This window comes from Dreissena polymorpha, chromosome 14, assembly GCF_020536995.1.
Source record: "Dreissena polymorpha isolate Duluth1 chromosome 14, UMN_Dpol_1.0, whole genome shotgun sequence".
NCBI lineage: Eukaryota > Metazoa > Mollusca > Bivalvia > Myida > Dreissenidae > Dreissena > Dreissena polymorpha.
In genome coordinates this window covers 28,174,302-28,196,437 of record NC_068368.1, presented here as the reverse complement: position 1 = coordinate 28,196,437, position 22,136 = coordinate 28,174,302, and the positions used below count along the sequence as shown (strand labels likewise).

Sequence of the window (22,136 nt, the reverse complement as noted above, 5' to 3'; positions counted from 1 at the left end):
TTATTAGTAATCTTGGTACGAAACAATACTTACAATTCCATGTTACGTTTGATTTGTTACAAAATGTGTTTATGCTGAGTACAGTGATTTTTTTAAACAAAACTTTTTTCACAACCAACACCTCGATACAGTAAACATGTGTTGACTGAAAACCGTATTACAATAATAATAAATAATATTTACTCCTTTGTACGATTCAATCAAATGTTATCAGTATAACTAGATCTATTATTATGGTATGTACTTGTTTAAGAGTCACTTTCATATAATTAAATATTGCTTTCTTTAACAAGACATTATTACCAGAAAATTGTTTAGTACGGATTAAACGGCATATGGTATATCCTTACAGCCTTAAATCACGCACACAGAATATCCGGTTGTGTCAAAGGCCGAATAACTACAATGTTGATAACATTATTGAATGCATCTATCCTCAGGGGGTGAGCAAGTGCGCAAATGGTACAAGATATAATCGCAACTCGAATCAGTGTGAGAAAAGAGGTAAATGTATTTTAAACAAAATTAAAGTGAAACAAAATCACTTTTTAAAGAGCGGTTTCTTTGTACAAATATCAATGTATTTATTTCAATTTAAGATCCCCTTAATCCTCTACATAAACAGGCTAGGCTAGTCTTTTCGGCGTAAAAATAGCCATTAACAACTCGGAAATACGCCTAGTACCTGAGTACAGCATTGCAAAACATACTTCTTCAACAATTGTATCATAACTTAAATGTGTCTTACTATGTTTTGGAATTATGTTAACGATGAATCGCACACATATTCTTGATTCAGAATGTCCACCAGTGGAGCCTGTTAAAAAAGTTGTCATACTTGGGAACAGTTTCGAACTTAAATCACGGCGAATGGTCCGATATAACCCGGGGTACTTTGAGAAAACCGGTCAGACAACAATGCTTTTTTGAACGGGAACTGGAACTATACGGCGGAATGTGTACCTAGTAAGTCGACGTTCAATGCAAGCAAGTCCAGATAGTTTTAATATAAATCACTTATGTGTCTACATATTAGCCACATATTAGCTTCCGATGAGGGTCAAAAAGCCGGCATTGCAATACGATTTTGTATGGGTTTCTTATAAGCTACAACATGAGTCCAACCAACACGGGACACAAATGGGCTCACCATTGATAACTTTTGGGAAAATATAGATGGGACCTTCACGAGATTGAAATAGTTGTCCCGCCTCCGGAAGTACACCTCGATTTCGTATGGGTCCAGAATGGCATAAAACATGAGTTCAACATGTGATATTAGTGTGCCAAATATTGGTCCGATAAGGGCGAACAGAGATTGAGAGTTGTAGGACATACAAGCTGGGGTCGCCCCCTCTCGCAGTGAGTCCCACACAATGTTTTATGTTCGACATTGGGCTGCTCGTGGGTTTGGAATTCGAGGCACATGGTGGTTAAGGCTTATATTCGATGGTTTCGACTTCTGTCAGCTATAAGGGTCTTAGTCGTCTTAACTTACATGTCTATTTCCTTCCTAACAGATTCAACTTCAACATTATGAATGAAACATATTGTTATCAACATGTAACATTGTAAAATCTTAATGTTTAATTGTTGGACCGCCGAAAGTTTCGAACACAAATATAATTTTGAGTACCGGTTCAGGGATATTGATTAATTCAAAGAGGGTCAATATACCCGTTCAAGATTTTTTTAAACATTATAAAATAAAATAACACAAATTGTTTCATAAAAACGGGTGAAATCATAACACATGTACGAAGTAAATCTTTATTTTTTAAATTACGGGTTAATTATTATTGTTAATATATTTTTTACTTCATAGGACCGTGCACATCGGCGCCACCTTCCACTCAACTAACAACTCAACCGTCAACGACAACCAAAATAATCCCTTCTTCCACTGCTACCATAACTAGTGCCGCCACCGTTACAACTTCCGCCGATACTACTGTAGCCACCGTTACTACTGCCTCCATCAATACTGCCGCCACCGTTACAACTGCCGCAATCACTACTGCCGCCACCGTTACTACTGCCACCACCAGTATTACCGCCAACGCTACCGCCGCCACCACTACTGCCGCCACCACCACTTCCGCCACCACTACTGCCGCAATCACCACTGCCGCCACCACTACTGCCGCCACCACAACTTCCGCCACCGCTACTACCGCCACCACCGCTGTCGCTACAACTACTGCCGCCACTACTTCTGCCGCCACCCATTCTGCCGCCACCGCTACTACCGCCACCGCTACTGCCGCCTACACCGCTGCCGTCAGCACTTCTGCCGCCATCACCGCTGCCGCCGCAACTACTGCCGCCACCTCTACTGCCGCCACCACTTCTGCCGCCACCACTACTTCCGCCACCACCAGTGCAGCCACCACTTGTACAGCAACAACTACTGCCGCCACCACTACTGCCGCCACCACCACCTCCGCCACCGTGAGTAACGTAATAAATAGCCCAGGGGATTCCGACGATGATTAACTAGGTGTGTCACAGAGACTGCGGCCTTCACCACTCCTGTTTGGTCACAGCAAAATCCATCAGTAAATAAAAAGAACTTTTATAAACAAACTTGATATTATTGTCAATTAATTATGTTTGTGCAATTGCCATGATCTTTAATACAAGCATGTGAATTATCAACAGTGAATGTTCTTCTTAGCGTAATATGTGTAATTTAAAATCGCGACACAAAAACTATTGGCTTATGCATTAAGCACACTTCTAAAAAATTTTTATAACAAATCATAAATCTTTTTGTATAATGGTGAAATAACTGACGACCATGTTGCAACTTCAATATAAACCAGCTGTAAACTTGTGTTTATACGCTGCAGATTGCTATTTATACATCTGTTTTACGTGTTGTTTTAGTTAATTAAATTGCGTCGATGTAACCTAGAAAAACATAAATACATGTAACAGTATAGCACAAGTAAGTTAAATGCTTTAAGACAACTATAGTAATAGCTACATTTCAATTTGTTATCTAAATATTATATTGTATTTATCTATTGTTTTTGTATAGTGTAGGTGTTTATGTAAATGATCTACGTATTCGAAGTTCTCTAAAAAAATGAAATTAAAGTAAAATACTTGAGATTTATATCATACAACTGTTCAATACTTCAATTTACACAATACAATCTAAAGCGCAAATAAGCATCATTTTATTCACACCAGTTTTTAATAATAACATAACTTTCAAAAGTAGGCAAATCATGCAAAGGCGACAGTGCATTTATGAAATGTACGCGATTCTGTCTATTTAAACTTGAACGTTATGTGCGTGAACTTTAAAAAAAATGCTCAAAATATACAATCCGTATTTTGTATATATGTACTAAACCGTTGGACATATGAAATGATCATCTCCTGCTGCCGCTAAATAAACTCACATGTATAAGAGTAAACGTCATCGCTGCACACATGATCAATGAGTGTCACATATTCGTGCAGGATTTAAAAGCGTGAATATGGTTAACATTTAATATATACAATATTGTCGGAAATTACACTTGATGTTAAGATGGAAGTAACTATGCTAATCTGTACTGAGCGTGTGCTCATAGATAAGACAATAACGCAACATATCGCAATCGAAACATTCAAGTTGAGCTGATAACTATCGTTTATAAAATAAATCAGACGAATATCTTAAGCTATATGTCCATTTTAGTAATAAAGATACATGTAGATTATCGTTTCCTAAATGTCTTCTTTGTAAAATTATATATTCAGCTTTTTTTATTTATTTTGTTATTATTGTTAAAGATATTTCCCTGTTCCGTGATATAACTTTATATGTGATTAAACATAAAATTGTACATTGAACTTGTAACGTATCATACATTTTGATGTTAACCAAATAATCTCGGCGTTCTTATATTAATGGAGGATTCTTTTGTTTAACAGAGCTTTCTTTTGTTAAAAAAATATAATACATTACTATTGTCCAGTAAACCATATAATCGCACTAACAAACAAATGTCAATCAATTACACTATTCCTCGGATTTTTTGCATGATTTGTTGATTTAAAACCATAAAATAATGTCACTTATATTAGAACGACATTTCAATTTACACAGTACCTTACTGCATGTGCTTGTTTAAAGACACGCAGATTAACGGCACTGTTTTAAATATTTAAATAGGGCATTGAATAAAAAGAATACTTCAATGGTAAACATGATGCAAATCATTAAATTGTCATCTATCATCATATATGATAAATGCTTTAATTATGATAAACAAATTAGTGCAAACCGCTCACTCTTCAATTTTTATGGTTGTGTTTGCTTTATAACATTGTTTACACCACCTAGTATACAACATTCGAAAAAAGATCACCTCGTCAAATAAACATTTAAATGAACATTTTTTTCTTGACGTATTTTTTGGTTTTAAAATTATTTCAGTAACATGTTTAATCCGAATAAAGCATGTATTTGGTTTTAAGCCTGAGAAGATTGGTTTTTAATTATTTGCTATATATTAATCATAACGGGTGCTGTTTCTGTTCATGTACACGTTTATTGTTAGTAAGAAATAATGTACTCAAAGCTCATTTCATACGCAAGGGTTATTGTTTACACGCAACAGACGTCTGTCTTCTGACGTTGACTGCATTCGCTTTTTGAACGCTTAACTAAATAACTGGTACATTTAGTGAATGATCTTCACGCTGTTGCACATGTATGAACGATGATGTAAACATTATATGATTATAAATGTAACGAGCAACACTTTTAAATTTTCGGTTTGTGTTTGGACCGATATATCACTTTTAGTTTAATATTTAATGCAAATGTTGTGTTCTTGAAAGCAATCACTTTTCAAACGCAAGCATATATAAGGAGTTATACATTGACGGAGGTGAGATAATTATAATTGTTATTTAAACGTGTTTGGGAAGATCAACAACAAATATCATTTCAACATAATATTTGAGGCATGGACGTTATTAGTATAAAATTATATTGAGCGTTTTTTTATAAATAGATTCATTTAGCATATGAATGAAATATTTGAAGATCGCCAAAACCGCGATGGTATCAAAGATCTGATAATTACATATACTATATATGCCTTAACGAAGACGTATTACATCGATCCCAAGAGATAGCTAAATGATGTTATTAAAAACTGGATGAACACAGTTTTCGTTTCTTTATATGAGGTTGATTGATTCACACATTCAAATTCTTTCCAACTGAATGATTTATTTAGTCGTAAACAAGATGTAGTAATCACGTTCCCACGACGTTATCGCGAGCTTGTGTGTCTTTCAGACAATTCACTGTGTCGTGCATACTACCTACATCAAAGCATGCCCATGCCAACACTCCCCAATATTCGAAAACGTTGTATAGTAACAACATACTGATACATTATTGTTTATTTGCAGCTAAATGACGAAAATGCATCTTCATGCAATAATTTGTAAATGTTTCGATTTTGACATAAGAGCTTTTTTTGCCAGACTTACATATCAACGATATTTTAATACGATCACCGTTAAAAAGGCTAATATGCGGATATTTTGATTGTTCCGTTTTGTATATGCAGATTTAGAAGACAGTCGACTCACATAACAATATATTTTACATGGTTCAGCGTAATCAGTTCAGTTGAAACTATTTAGCACATACCATACCCTGTTTCCAATGTAATATAACCATTACGAATAGTTTTATCTTACACACGAGTAAAATACTTTTTAAGCGTTTTCATTCACTTAGTTTTCGTTCGATTTACCAATCGGATTTTGTTATTTTGCTGAAATGACGTTGCAACGTAAAATGACGTCAAGAAATGTAAACAACATTCGGGTTTTATCATTATGTTTGCGTAAATATTTAATTAATTGCTCATTTAAAAGAATGTGATAAAAATGATCTGACACTCCTTGTCATATCACACCATATTTTATTAAGGCTCGCTTACTAACAACATTCCTGAACTCGTTTAATAAAATATGGTATGATATGACAACTCGAGCCAGATCCCATATTATACGAACATACACACCATAAAGGAAAACAATGGATTTGAAGTAAAAAGACGAACACATTATTAAGCACACACTATTAAGGGTTGGTATGTACTAACGGTCCTTCCAACATGAAGAAGTCGAATTAAACGATGTGCATTAAATGCGTTTAATCTGTATCTTGAATGTTAAAGCTGGCACGGAAGGTTTGACTCTTAATTTTATCTATATTCATGAGTCAGGGGGTGGATCAAACGCATGTAACTTATGTTGCGTAAGTGAGAAAAATACAAAGTTTGCTATATGCTAGGTACTTATCAGGTACGGAAAAGGGGGTTATTGTGCACAATTGTTATGACAATTTGGGTTAATTTTTTAAATTTTGATTTCCTTATCAAAGCGTCGTGATGTTCATGCAGGGTAAACTATGGTGGTTCTTGGGTCCACCTTGCCATGAAACCTTTGACAAAACCTTATATATGATCTAAAACTGCACATACAATGAACAATGTCAATCGCAAACAATCACGCATTTGCGTATAAAGTCTTCCTTATCTTTTTTAGTTTGGATAATGACTCTACAGAATGTACACCGAGAATTTATGGATATCGGTAGATCATCATGCGCGTAATGATAATGTCGAATAAGCATGGTAAATGTAAAAACCTTTCAAAAGTTCGCACGAAATCATCGAAAAATCAGCCGTTGGTCGCCATTGTGAACACCAGTCACTATTTTCCTCACTAACGCCACACCAGCTACTTGCGTACGATCCACCCCCCGTGAGCACTGAAAATAAAAATGATTCACCATTTTGAAATAAGAATAAACTGCATAATAAAATTGAGTGAGAATTTTGAAAGGTCAATCTCATTTTGTGAATTCCTTACCAAGACATGAACCGATGAGCATTGAATTTTACTTAAACTCTGTAAATGATTTTTCATTTATGAAACACATTTAAATTTACACTGTTTTCCTAACATAACTGTTGAATGGTAATATTTTCTATCTCTTCTTTTTCTTCTGCACTTTCAATTTAGCAATACTTTTAGTACTTAATATATTAATTTATAACAATATAAAATATGCATGGCAAAATTAAGTGATACACAGTTTACTTCATCATATTAGTAAAATGATAAAACTTGATAAAGCAAGTGCAAACATTAAAAAATCTGATGAATCAAATTTTAAAAATCGTGCAATACATGTAAGTATTAAAGCATATGTTCAACTTAAGACATATCAATATAAGGCTGTAAGAGTTAACACAGCTTCATATTATTCCTTATTTAATACCAATAGGTCCTGATTCTAGCTGTTACTCGATCGATATGTCATTCCAAAACAATTACAGCAATATTCACTACTACAATAGTTAATGTCAACCATGTAAATACCGCTCTTTTGATTACTTCATATTTATATGCTGTTGGCCTTTTTTAAGCAAATTGAACTGTGAAATTGAGAAATAAATCAAACTGGACCTTATATATTTCCGATGTTGCTTGTTTGTACATTTGTATGGTATCTGAAATGTGTTCAATCATCAGAAATAATTTAAATCCTACGTTTTTCAAAAAGTAAGAATCATGTGTGTTGTAAAAGCGAATAATCTTTGTTTCCCAAAAGAAAAGTAAAGCATCATAAATATACTTTATTTCATTGAATAGTTATTTTGTATTTCAGCTCCAAATGGCGACCAAACTACTAGCAATATGTGCAGTTAGTCTAATTGCGAAAGGTCTCGTATTTAGTTTGAGATTGTGATAAATTAACATTGGGATTAACATTAGTGACAATTTAAATTTAGCAATCAATTAAATGTAGATCGAATATTATAATTATGGCAATCATCACAATCATATTATTTTACTGTTGTATGCTAGATCAAATTAAACAGTTAAGTATATTTCAATAAATAATGTGTTACCATAATGAGTCTTTAATAACGTTTATATCAAAGGATATGTTGTATCTTTTAATAAGTAGTGTATACAAAATTGGTAATTTCCTTGGAAAGATAAGTAGATGTTCACACGAACTTATGTTTTGGCCGTGTTCCTCAAGATCCCTTATTCCTTTATTTACACAACGGTAAGGTAACTCGACCTGTCCGGAAACTAAGTATCTGGTGTCCGGAAAACGTCCCATTCCTGACGAATATCTGACGGCATCTAGTGAGTTGCATCCCGAAAATAGCTTTTATGAAGACCATAGTCCGGGGAGATCAAGGTATTACATAGCTATTTCATATTTTAACATCTTAAACTAGTAAAAAATTAACTACTAGTATGTAAAAATGAATAAGTAACACGCTTCATTTTTTATTATTTTAAGCCAATCATATATATTATATGTATATATATATATATATATATATATATATATATATATATATATATATATATATATATATATATATATATATATATATATATATATATATATATATATAAACATATATATGCACATAAACTTTTCACTGTTTTGTTTTATGTCAATAATAAGCACAGGGGTTTGTCCCATTTTTAAAGTGAGTTTGAAGTGACGAGGTGAGCCATTGTGACCACTCAATGGCCGTCGTCCGTATGTCGAGCATAACAAACATTCACCTGATTAGATCTCTAGAGCCCATGTAGATGAAACTTGATCAAATTATTAATATTGACGAAATGTATGCAAACTTTAAATTTTGGGCTGGAGCAGTTCAAAACTATGTCCCCGTTTAAAGTCGTGGAAAAAGCGTGTTACCACTTAAGAAACCATATTAATTACTCAATATGGTTGCAAGTTGTTAGAATTTTTTTTATTTTTAATATCTAAGCTTATGCTTAAATAGAGTTAATTGTGTACAATTATTGTTCCCCGATATAAATCCAAGTGAAAATCATCTTCCAATTCTATATGACCCATTTATGACTCAATGAGGGAAAATTTACAACACTTTCTAAGTCTATTTCGAATTTGAGTAAATTAAGGTTAAAACTTATGTCAGCCTATAAAGCAAATTTGAGAAGAAATAAATGGCTATATTTTAGTTAGAAAAAAATATAAGGAAAAGATAACCGAAGTAAAGTACCTTGGCTAAATGTTATCAAAACTTAACCGAGATGTGCACTTATTCGGATATATTTTTATGCAATCGGTCACATAAAAAGATATCTTAACAAAAGGTAACAGCTTGATAGAGTTATCCAAATGTATACAATTGGCTACTACAGGTTGACATCAAACAAACAATGTGGATATGTGAAAATCGATCGGTGAAAATTCATTTTTATAATGATGATAATCGACCTGGATGACTATCGTGAGTGTATTGCAACGTAACTTAACTCTATTGCATTGGAATAATAACAAATAACGGTACTCAGGTCATTGGATTAGAAACGTCCGCAAGTTTTGCGACGCTGACAGACACGCGTTTAGATACGGAATACCGTTAGTGCCACCGTGGTTACACATTAAAGTCCAGAGGGCGACAATGCGATAGTGCGATAGTAAGATGGCGTAAATGCGATAGTACGATAGCGACAATGCCATAGTACGATGGTTACAATGCAACAACGCGATAGTACGATGGCGACAATGCGATAGTACGATGGCGACAATGCGACAACGCGAAAGTACGATGGCGCCAATGCGATAGTCATATCGTTCTGTCGCCATCGTATCATCGCATTGTCTCCATCGTATTATTGCATTGTCGCCATCAAACTATCGCGTAGTCGTACTGTCGTGATCGTATTGTCGCATTGTAGCCGTCGTACTATCGCACTGCCGCCATCGTATTGTCGCACTGTCGTCATCGTTATATTGCACTATCGCATTGTCGCATTGTCGCCATCGTATTATCGCACTGTCGCCATCCTATTGCCGCAATGTCGTCATCGTATTATTGCACTATCGCATTGTCTCATTGTCGCCATCGTACTATCGCACTGTCGCCATCGTATTGTCGCACTGTCGCTACCGTACTATCGCATTGTCGCCATCGTACTATCGCGTTGTTGCATTGTCGCCATCGTACTATCGCGTTGTAGCCATCGTACTATCGCATTGTCGCCACCGTACTATCGCAATATCGCAGTGTCGCCCTCTGGATATTAATGTGTAACCACGATGGCATTAACGGTATTCCGTATTTAGACCCCCAGTTTTTCCAGTCAGTAAATCGTGTTCATACCTTTCTATATGTATTGTGTAAATGAGATAAAAAAATGTGAGTCTTGAACTAAGTAGTGTGATTTGCATATTGTACAACGGCGTGTCCTTGACAATGTTGACAATACAATGTTATGTATTGAAACAGTATTCACAAAGACTCAAAACACTTATTTTACTGAATTTCATCCAGCTTCAACATCAATAAAATTAACATTTGTTTTTATTTTCGCTTGCTGTCTGGTTGTGATTCGACTTGTATTTTTAAGATATGAAAGTGTTTTTGTAATTCAGTGTTAGTGATGAAGTACTTGAGACCTCAGAATAAGATGCCTTATAAAAACTGACTGAATGTATTAAAGTTGGGATCACGCCTTTAACAATTATTAAGTTTTGAATAGTAATATTGTATGGTGGTATGAATTCTCATGCAGTGTATAGTCTATTGTTTTAAATGAAGGAATAGTGGACTTCTCTGAAGTTTTATTTTTATCTTGTATAAAATTTCTTAACTGAATGCCATCAATACGTATATGTTTAGGCAAAATATCCGTGGTATGTTCATTCAGACTTGTTATGAGCGTCTCAGACTCATATTAAGATTAACTTTTTGATTTTAGTACAAGCAAAGTTAAACGCCAACTGCACCAGCTCGATCGACCTTATCACAGCGCAGATGCCTTAAACTATTTCAAGGAAAAACATAACAATGTTTCGAAATTTATTTGAAGTGTACAGATAATACATCAAATAAGTAAAGGTTTAACACATTCCTCTTATGTGCACATTACATAGAAATCCAACAAGAAAATATACATAAGGATATTGGAATAAATGCTCATATTGGTATTTCCAATTTTCAGTGTATAAGCGAATGATCTCTGAAAATATTAAATGTTTAATCAGCACGTTGGACTTTTTTGAACAAAATTTATGTTTTTAAGGTATTGGTAATGCTCAAAATAATATGTAAGCAAAGAATAGTTTTGACACGTCTGTTGCGGAGTAGTTTTTTCCATTTATATCCATTTTTGTGAGATTTGAGTTGTTATATAAAGTGTGATTGCCATCTATTTTAGGCTGTTCTAAATGCATATATGATATATGTTAGATAGCATATAACATGATCATTTTTGCCGAGCACATACATCCATTATTATTCAAATATTGTTCTTGAATCACATCCTCAATACATTTCGTTAATTGAATTACTTGCGGTAAAATAGATAACGTGACGTGTTTAACTAACACTTGTCATACACGATTATTGAGTTAAACCAACCCAAATGAACTTTCGTTCTAGGTTTTGGTATTTGTATATGTTCACAATCGTATATTGATAATTATAGGCTGGATACTAAAGGCATATATATAAATGGAATCTGGCTGAGTGGCGGTTGGTCTGCACAAACGAGTGATGATCAACAGTGGATACAGGTAGGTTTGACCAGTTATTGTATTTATTTGAGTAGGGTCATATACATATGTACATAAGCATGTGACGTAATGCATATCACAATTCAAATATGACAGAACTAGCATATGACGGTATCAACATCATAAGTATCATATATTTATTTTTTGGTATTTCCTTTTTATAAATTATTTAGGCGAGATTCTGGGATCTGAGCTACATAACTGGAATAGTGACCCAGGGTAGAAACATTGGCAAGGGAAGCGCACTTTACCAACGAGTTACTTCATATCAGTTTCACTTTTCACAAGACTGTGTGAAGTTTGTAACACTTAGAGACCCAAATGATGACAACGAGGTAAAGTAATGGTATTCTCCACATTTTGTTTTGGGGAATAAGATAGGCCTTAAGCGCGTTACACGTTTCTCAACTTGTTAGCGGTTGATTTTTCAGTCGATGTTGCATTGTGATAAGTCTTAATTAGTTTTGCATTAATACGAGTCAGTAATATACTCATCGGTCATGAAATGTGGTGCTCATAATAACGGTATAATACCTTTTACCAGATATTTCCTGGGAATACAGACCAAGATTCGCATGTGACAATCATGCTTCCAAGTCCAGTCCGTGCTTTGTGCGTGCGCATTCAACCGGTCACCTGGGTTGAGCACATAACGTTACGCTTTGACGTGCTGGGTTGCTCGTGTGGAAGTTAGTTTAACTGTATTCATTTATACCTTAATTTTATCATGCAAACAATAAAATCTCACCAAAGGCAAACAACTGTGATATTGCAAGCGAAAACAAAAACAGATTCAAGACCATCAATTCCTACCAATGGAAAAGTGACTAAAGTGACGCCGAATTTTGTAAACGTTATCAAATTGTTAATATCAATGATTTGAATGTATTCTAAACGGTAAGATTTGGATTATAAACAACAACACTGATTTATGAAAACTTCAATGCGCCCCTAAAATAAACACATTATATTTAAAAATATGGAACAAATGAATAGTAAATTATTAATAAACAATGCTAATTTACCGTAGAGAATACACAATATGACTCCGCGAGAATAAGAAAAACTGAATCACTCTCTGATCTTGTCTTTACAAAATCGTGTTATTTATTATTTTGCACAGTAAACGAACCAGCAATAATACTACATCAATCAATTAAAAGAAAATTACCTCAAGACAAAACAGCTAAGTGACGTATTTACTATGCGTTTTCTTGATATATTTCCCGACCTGAAAATACTGTCAAGTGTCCCAATGTCGTCAATGTAGGCTTTATGAACGGATTCGAGTCTTCTGCAGAATTGCACATAACGAGCAAGATTTGTTCAATTGATGCTTTTATCAAATACGCACTTACATTTAAAAAATTACAAACGTGTCTCCCATGAGTATGTACTATCTCTCAGTCGCTTTCACATAAGTGTACTTTCTATTGCAGGTGTTTTGTGTTTGATCAATTGTTACTGCGATAATTGCACAAACTGTGGAACCGAATGTCAGTGTACGTGTCCGAAGTATTGTGAACGCAAGGGCGCTAGCCATAGTTGTTTCGCTGACGGAACATGCAGATACGGATGCACTGAAAATCACTACGGGCCAGTATGCGACAAGAAATGCTCACCATACTGTGCAATATCCTCAACCGGAGACGTATGTTCTAATGATGGCTCATGTCTTTACGGATGCGTTGCAAATCATTATGGTTCGCAATGTAAACATATCTGCCCCATGAACTGTGCATTGGTGGACAATAGAACTAGATGTGATGACAAAGGTGTTTGCGTTGACGGTTGTGCCCCGGACTTTTTCGGCCGACAATGCAATAACCCATGTCCAACAAACTGTGCAGCAGGAGCAAATGGTAGCATGTGTGATCAACAAGGTGTTTGTGTCCACGGATGCGCAAATGACCATTTCGATAGAAAATGTTCGAACCTTTGTCCAACTTCATGTGCGCCTGTAGCTGGAGGAAGTCGATGTTCAGACAGTGGCTCGTGCACAATGGGGTGCATTGCAGGATATAGTGGTGATACATGTGGTAAGAAATTCTTTGAATTATCTTTTGATTTTCCCATTTGCTATATTTTTGTTTCATAATATTCATGGGAAATGAATGAAATTAAACATAATTTATTGCAACTAGAGGGGATGTGAATCAGAATATCACTCTTATAACTGAAACAAAGGCAAATGTTCGCTCATAAATCATAAGGTAAATAATTAGTAAATTCCTCACCTCCTTGCCTCAATGTTTCAATAATTACATCATTATGCTTACATACGTCTCATTCTATACTTGTTCACAGAACCATCGATAAAAATATCAGAAGAAAGCGTGAGTAGGTATAAGTCTGGGATGATTGAAAGCTTGATTGTGGCTGTCACTGTTGTCGCCCTAGTAACTATCGCGGTTATGATTTGCTTTCTCCGGAAGAAAAGGTATTACTTTTTAGCATGCTCATATCTGGAACACTGTACATTTAAAGTAACAACCAGATTACATAAAAACTATTGGAGGGAAATTATGTATTAGCTAAGTGAGCATATAAAGTTTTTATGAAATACATTTTTCTAAATTTTGCACTTGCATGGATTTTTGTTGTGTTAATTGGGTTAATGATTCAGCTTACAATCAATTCTCATGTTTATCATCCACGTTTCAACAACATGAAAAAACACTGCAATCTAACATTATCAGGGATTATTAGACAAGTCAATTTAAGGTCGCCGTGGCCTAGTGGATATGGCCTCTGCCAAACGATCGGGAGGTAACGAGTTCTATCCAACTTAGGGAACGTTCTTTAGATCTCACCTAACGACACCAAGTACTGGCTGCAGGCCAAGGAAACGGACTCGAGAGGGTTTCAATAAGCCTGAGGCTTACGATGCAATCGAGCTAAAATAAATAGGTTTAAACTAAATTAAACTAAACTACAAAATTCACACTTATAATAGGCTGTAAATGTACTAGTATGAATTTACAAATATATATGATATATATGATATTTTGCTTTATTTTCCCAATATCATTCTGTCCGTAAATAACATTTCAGGCTGACATGTACAGATGTTGTCAACAGATCAATGAGCGACCGAACAGGTATAACAAACCACAACACGCATATCAAATATCAACATCATCGTCTGGGTTCCATACATCATCGTGTGATATACCCCTTTAAACACATACTTCTCTCTCATATTGGGCTCATAATGTCGATCAAACCACTGTGTATCATTAGCTAGGTACAACTCCGATAGTGTCTGCGAAACCAAATTCAGTATCATGCTTTCTCAGTACATGCGTAGGCCTAGTGTTATGGTGAATACATGTATCAACGTGCGTTGTAATATAACTACATCCATTGTCACACAGTGGATAAAAAACATGATATAAATGTATTAATTACGTACAAACTATTAATTGTTGTATCATTATAGGGCCTGCTGAACTCAATCAACACAGCATTGATACATTTAATGCGTGCTGCACATTGGGCACGCACAGGGAGGAAGCCGAACTTCTATTGATTTCCGACAATCAACACAGCATTGATACATGTAATGCGTACTGCAACTTTGACACGCACAGGGATGAAGCCGAACGTCTATTAATTTCGGATAATCAACACAACATGGATACATGTAACGCGTAATGCACCTAGAACATGCACAGGGTTGAAGCCGAACGTCTATTAATTTCGGAAAATCAACACAACATGGATACATGTAACGCGTAATGCACCTTGGACATGCACAGGGATGAAGCCGAACGTCTATTAATTTCGGAAAATCAACACAGCATGGATACATGTAACGCGTTATGCACCTAGGACATGCACAGGGATGAAGCCGAACGTCTATTAATTTCGGATAATCAACACAGCATGGATACATATAATGCTACTTCACCTTGGACACGTCCAAGGAGGAAGCCGAACGTCTATTATTTTTGGACATGCTTCAAGTCGATAACACACAATAAAACATACATGCTATTATATTTTTGTAACATAATATAGTGTTTGTGTTACATTCATGTCTTTTCTATTAATATGGAAATTCATATGCATATTTTAATTATAACATCATGTAGTAACGTATGTGAATTCATGTGAAAGATATTATGTCATCCTTTTGCTAATTTGCCATGGTGAATAGTTTTCACACGAGATAAATGCCTATAGTGCTTAAATGTGTTTCAAATATATTCGTAGATCGAAATATTACCGAGAGAAACATGTTAGGTTTGATTAAATTAGTATTGTGTGCATGCTGTATACAATGGTTTTAAATCAAAACGTTAAGGGACAAGTGACTTATATGTACACTAAGATACAATTTGTTCACGATTATCACATCGATACAGTTTATTACTGCGTAACGCAGACCGTATCACAATCAAAGTACTGAAAGAACTGGTGGGGCGATTTTGCTCCAATTGTGTGGCCTTAAAAAAACTATACACCGTGATGCCAACCAATCCCCTTTGTTGAGTAGAACAGATGGAATTAAGGAAGGATGACAGATGGCCAACATAATATATAATTTAGCTATTGGGGTTAAAAGTAAATGCTGCTTTTTAAAACAAGTCATTGTCGTACGTGCCAATTCATAACTGCAAATCGTTTGTGAATACAATTTTGATTATTATCATTTAAACTGGTGACCTAGGTTTTTACTCTGACATAGTGTTATATGTTGTCATAAGGTTTCTATAATAAATGTAGATTCAATTATTATTCATATATATATATATATATATATATATATATATATATATATATATATATATATATATATATATATATATATATATATATATATATATATATAAATTATTTGCTGGATTTTAAGTCACACCGACACAGTGTAAGTCATATAGCGACTTTATGGGAACAAACAATAAATGTTGATAATGTTCTACTGTTAGGCCGGACATATACGAGATTGTTTTAATTACTTGGAAAAAAATAACGCAAATTAATTAGCTGCTGTGAAAGTTACTGCCACAACATGTATTTCGTGTCTAAGGAAATAATTCTAAACTGGCATGAAAAACACGGGCGAATTGTCATATAAAAACTTTGTAGCGCACAGAACATTGAGATGTTTACTTTGACAGAAAAAAAAGTAACGCGTGGTAATTAAATTTTGTCGCCCATATCGCAGTTGATTTCTTAAAACGAAAGAACATAGATTCGCTGTATCGGTTAAGTGTAGATAGTTCGGTATTGAACCGACATTTTGTAGCTGTATACACCTTCCATGAGGACTGCGTGTTACTCGGGTGCTAATGCCACAGTGTAAAGACGTTGCCATGGATGGAACGCGCTCATCGGAGCTATTTTGTTCGCGAATGCAGAATATGGATGCAACGTGGTTAAATGCAGTAACGGACAACATTCTTCGGTATACGTATATTATGTAACTATTGGGCGAATTGCAGAATGCAATCGCCCCAAAACTGATTAATACTATGACTTGAACGACTTTGTTCAAAAAGCAAGTTTCACTTTTACCAAACAAAACAAGCATGATAACATGCCTGTGCATGACGGAATTATTGTTAATCAGATTATCCATAAAATATATCGATGGATTATGAAATAATTTGTGTTATGCCCCCGGATCGATAGATCGGGGGTATATTGTTTTGGGTCTGTCTGTCTTTCTTTCTTTCTGCCTGTCATTCGGTCATTCTATCCCAAATCTTTAACCTTACAGTAAAGTTTTGCAATTACTTTTGAAATATTGAACATAGCAACTTGATATTTGGCATGCATGTGTATCTCATGAAGCTGCACATTTTGAGTGGAAGAAGGTCAAGGTCATCCTTCAAGGTTAAAGTTCAAACATTTAAAACTTTAATATAGTAAAGTTTTGCAATAACTATTGAAATATTGAACTAAGCAACTTGATATCTGGCATGCATGTGTATCTCATGGAGCTGCACATTTTGAGTGGTGAAAGGCCAAGGTAATCCTTCAAGATTAAAGGTCAAACATTTAAAACTTTCATATAGTAAAGTTTTGCATTTTACATTTGAAATATTGTACATAGCAACTTGATATTTTGCATGCATGTGTATCTCATGGAGCTGCACATTTTGAGTGGTGAAAAATCAAGGTCAACCTTCAAGATCATAGGTCAAAAATTTAAAAATTTAATATAGTGAAGTTTTGCAATAACTTTAAATATTGAGCATAGCAACTTGATATTTGGCATGCATGTGTATCTTCTGGAGTTGCACATTTTAAAGGGTGAAAAGTCAAGGTCAAGGTCATCCTTTAATGTCAAAGCCTAAAAATTTAAATATTTAATATAGTAAAGTTTTGCAATAACTTTTGAAATATTAAACATAGCAACTTGAAATTTGGCATGCACGTGTATCTCATGGAGATTCACATTTTGAGTGTTGAAAGGTCAAGGTCATCCTTCAAGGTCAAAGGTTGAAAATTTAAATTTAGTTAAAGTTTTGCAATAACTTTTGAAATATTTAAACGAAGCAAATTGATATTCTGCATGCATGTGTATCTCATGGAGCTGCAAATTTTGAGTGGTGAAAGGTCAAGGTCAAGTTTTTTTTTCAAGGTCAAAGGTCAAATATTGAAAACTTTAATATAGTAATGTTTTGCAATAATTTTTGAAATATTAAACATAGCAACACTTACTAACTATCTTAAGGGGACTGTGCAGTCAAAGTTATGTAACTCTGACTGGCATTATGGGCCTTTTATACTTAGAAATTGAACATTTTATTAAGTTTTGTGTTTTGGTCCACATTACCCCTAAAGTATCATAGATATTGCTTTCATACTTGGAAGACTCGCAATCTATCATAAGGGGACAGTAAAGAAAAAGTTGCATAACTCTGGTTGTCATTTTTACGGAATTACGGCCCTTGTTGACTTAATAACTTTGAATATATGGTTAATTTTTGTGTTTAGATCCTCTATACTTCTAAAGTATCAAGGCAATTGCTTTAAAACTTCAAATACTTTCATGCTATCATGAGAGTACTGTACCTGGCAAGTTGAATTTTACCCTGACCTTTGAATGACCTTGACTATCAAGGTAAAATTATTAAATTTGACTAAAATTGCCATAACTTCTTTATTTATGATTAGATTTGATTGATACTTTGACATAACAACTCTTACCTGACATACCATAATAGACTTCGCCCAAACCAGCCCCAAGCCATCCCCCCCCCCGAATTTCTCCGCCCAAAAAAGATTTTTTTTTTCAAGATCATCTTATAAATGACCACCACACCCTAACACTAACCCCCCCCCCCCAAAAAAAAAAAAGATTTTTTTTAAACATGTATAAAAAATCTTTTTAAATATCATTTAATAAATGACTACACCCACCCCCATACTATACCCCCAACGCCCCCCGCCACCCCCCCCATTTTTTTTTTATTATTTTTTTTTACAACCAGCCCACCCAACAATACCCCCCCAGCATTTTTCATATTTTTTAAGATAATGTAATAAATGGCCACACACCCACACTATACACCCCTCTCCACCCCACCCCTCCCTCCTTTGTGATTGAAATATTGAGATAGGTTTCTTTACATTTAAAAGAAAAAAAGATTAGCGCTCTGCACCCGCAAGGCGGTGCTCTTGTTTTATATTTTTTAACCACTATCAATTTGATCAACATATGTCGCGGCATTTTCCGATAGGCTCAGTCGATTCTAGCCCTTTATTAATCATATTGGTATCTCAACAAACGTTACATTTCAATCCATTGTTTGGTGCAAATTTAATGTGCATGTATTGCACAAACATTTTTTTTTATTAGCTCAACGATAATACAATTTTAGTCATTTTGTATTGTTTAATCACTATCAGCTGAAAAAAGAGGGGCAATTTTACCATTTGTTTGAATATGTCAGTAGTCTTTTTATAAGGATCTGTTATAAAAGCTCAACATTCAACTTTTAATGTTTAATAGTCTTATTATTTATACCTTAAATCCTGATTTATAAATGAAACAATCTCAAACTGTTCAAATAATTAATTAGATCAGCGTCTGTGCCTTTTTGTGGGGAAGTTGTTTTTCGAAACTCGGTGTGAACTTGATTTTGGGGCTCTTTGCAAACATGTTTATCTGGCTACAACATGACCTGAATTTGTTTGATAAGCAGCAAATACTCATGTGATATAATCGTCTTGCATAGTAAAAGTTGTTTTATCTATAAAATAAGTGATTACTTGAGTACTAAGAAAAGACATATGAAGAGACAAACAAACCTGTGAATAATTGTGTACGGTTCAATTAGCATATTTATCTTTTGTTTCAAGAGCACTAATTTATATACTTATATTGTCATACTTCTGTTTTAAATTCATATTGTTTTATAGTTTCAGTGCGCTTAAAAGAAGCAAAAGGGGCCTCTTGCTCTGAAGACGAAAAGTTTTTCCCCCGCAAAGAAAAATATCATGACGCCAGCGAAACTTGCGCTACCAACTCAGGTCATTTCCACATTTAAAACTGATAATGCTTGCGTGTGTGAATCAGAGTTTATTGACAGGTTCTACTGGCTTCTTCGTGAGGTCTTTATAGTCCGATTTGCCCCTGTGACCTTTCCGGGAAGACAGTTTAATTTTGAGCCAAATTAGGTCAAATTTACCCCAGCTTCCCGGGTATTCGCCAAAGATATAATTTAGATCCCAATAGACCAGTGCACGGTGGCCAATGAGACCTTAATGTGCACTGGTAGATAGACAATATCAAGACAAATTCATGTCTGAACGCAGCACCGCCAAGGGACTGTGCACACAGCTCCGCCTTTATGGCCCCACTTGTCGTCACCGGCCGTCATCTTCATCCCCGAGACAGTTTCCACAGTGCGTTGAGCGTACTGAGTAACGCCGTCCCTCAATAAGGCCAGCCCTCGATGTTCTATTGACGTACTCCGTGCATAGTCAGAGCAGCCCTAGGTCCGCCCCGTATTTCCTCCGCACTGGTGATCTTGCTGTCCCACTGTTCCCGTCCCTCTACAGACGGGACTTCTCGCAGGTCCGGGTCAGCGAACTCCCGACGATAAACAGTGGTAGACTAGACCGCTGCATCTTGGGGAAGACAGCAATCCCAGCAATGTAGAAGTCGTCCGGCTCGAGGGTGGCAGACTCAGCTGGATTAGCAGAGCCACCCCAGTTCCCTCAAAGAAGATCATCTGCGGGTGAATCTCCCCTTGGTGCGACAGGCACGCTCTACATGCTTTCCGAGTGATAATGCTTGAAAACCATTGTGGACCTTAAATAGTGCTTACATACATGGGTGATCGCTGTGATCGCTGTGCTAAGGATACTGAAACTGATTCAATACCGAAATTTGATTCCTGTCTTTTCCTGAGACTATCCTTGACCATCCCAGCACTAAGATGATACTAAATTCGTGTCTAATTGATAAAGCAGTGGCGACAACAAACTTCACAAACCTTCAGGCTTGCCGAAGACCGAAGACAAAGGAAAATTCAATCTGAATTATTTATAAATATTCAATTGATTAAATTAAACTTTTCAATTTTTTTCACAAATGAAAATATTCCAGCAGTGAATATCTCTACCTAACTCAAAAATGACTTTTGGATCTTTGATCATGTTAACTAAAAAATGTGTTCCCAGAACTCATTATACATTTTCCAAACTTATTTTAACAAGAAAGTTTGGTAATTCATTTTAATAAGCTTTTTGTGTATTACCGTAGGCTTTGAATAAATCTACTGCATCATCATGTCAGGAGGAACCTCCGTATTTTGTTGTTGAAATAATGTTTATAAAATTGGTAGTCTTTTTATTAAGTTATATTGCACATTGCAAACAGTTACTTGTGCAAAATCTTGTTCAAAAATGTGACTTTTTCGAATGCAATTGAGTTTTTAAAATATTTTCTTTAAAATGCTCATTACACTTAGTAACATGAATGTATTGTTACACTTACTCTTAAAATTAAATAAAACCAAGTTTACCTATCATGCATGTACTAATGTGTATGTTTCAGTGATTTACTGATTTATATTGAAAAATAAAAGATAAACGACTTTTCTGAATTGCCTTGCCTTCAAATTCTTGCTGCTGTATTTTTAAATAATTAAACACGAAATCACGAAGACTTTCAGTACTACCATGGATATCATGTTCAAAAGGAGTCCAACCCGGGGGGGGGGGTAACTTCCTATATACGGGTATATAGGGGTGTGCCGATTTTATGGGGTGTGTTTTTCGACTAAAATTATAGATATGGGTATGGTTTTAAGCATCTAAGTATATATATGGGTATTGAAATCAGAAATTTGCTTGTATATAAATGCATACATATTTGAAAGTATCAGTATCAAAATGGGGTATTATAAATGTCATACTTGTATATGAATGGGTATCAAAAAGTAAATTTCAGTAGCGGGAAAGATATAATAGCAAATTCAATAAGTATACTGCATTGATATTAAAGAGATAAAATTTCTAGTATGAAATGTGTCCACTTTATTAAATTCTAGTA

General features: G+C 35.0%; 2 protein-coding genes across 2 annotated transcripts; one reads left to right on the top strand and one right to left on the bottom strand.

Moving 5' to 3' along the window:
- Window positions 1-1,872: 1,872 nt before the first annotated feature.
- On the bottom strand, window positions 1,873-3,434 carry LOC127857246 (loricrin-like). Its single transcript, XM_052393662.1, has 2 exons — window positions 3,414-3,434; window positions 1,873-2,496 (listed from the first exon to the last, which is right to left on the bottom strand). The coding sequence occupies exons 1-2, from the start codon at window positions 3,432-3,434 to the stop codon at window positions 1,873-1,875; spliced, it is 645 nt and encodes a 214-aa protein (XP_052249622.1).
- Window positions 3,435-7,701: 4,267 nt separating this feature from the next.
- LOC127858766 (protein draper-like) lies at window positions 7,702-16,191 on the top strand. The gene is made up of 9 exons (XM_052396040.1): window positions 7,702-7,757; window positions 8,116-8,248; window positions 11,530-11,617; window positions 11,791-11,952; window positions 12,162-12,306; window positions 13,057-13,656; window positions 13,925-14,057; window positions 14,672-14,718; window positions 15,060-16,191. The coding sequence occupies exons 1-9, from the start codon at window positions 7,709-7,711 to the stop codon at window positions 15,272-15,274; spliced, it is 1,572 nt and encodes a 523-aa protein (XP_052252000.1). The 5' UTR covers window positions 7,702-7,708; the 3' UTR covers window positions 15,275-16,191.
- Window positions 16,192-22,136: the final 5,945 nt, after the last annotated feature.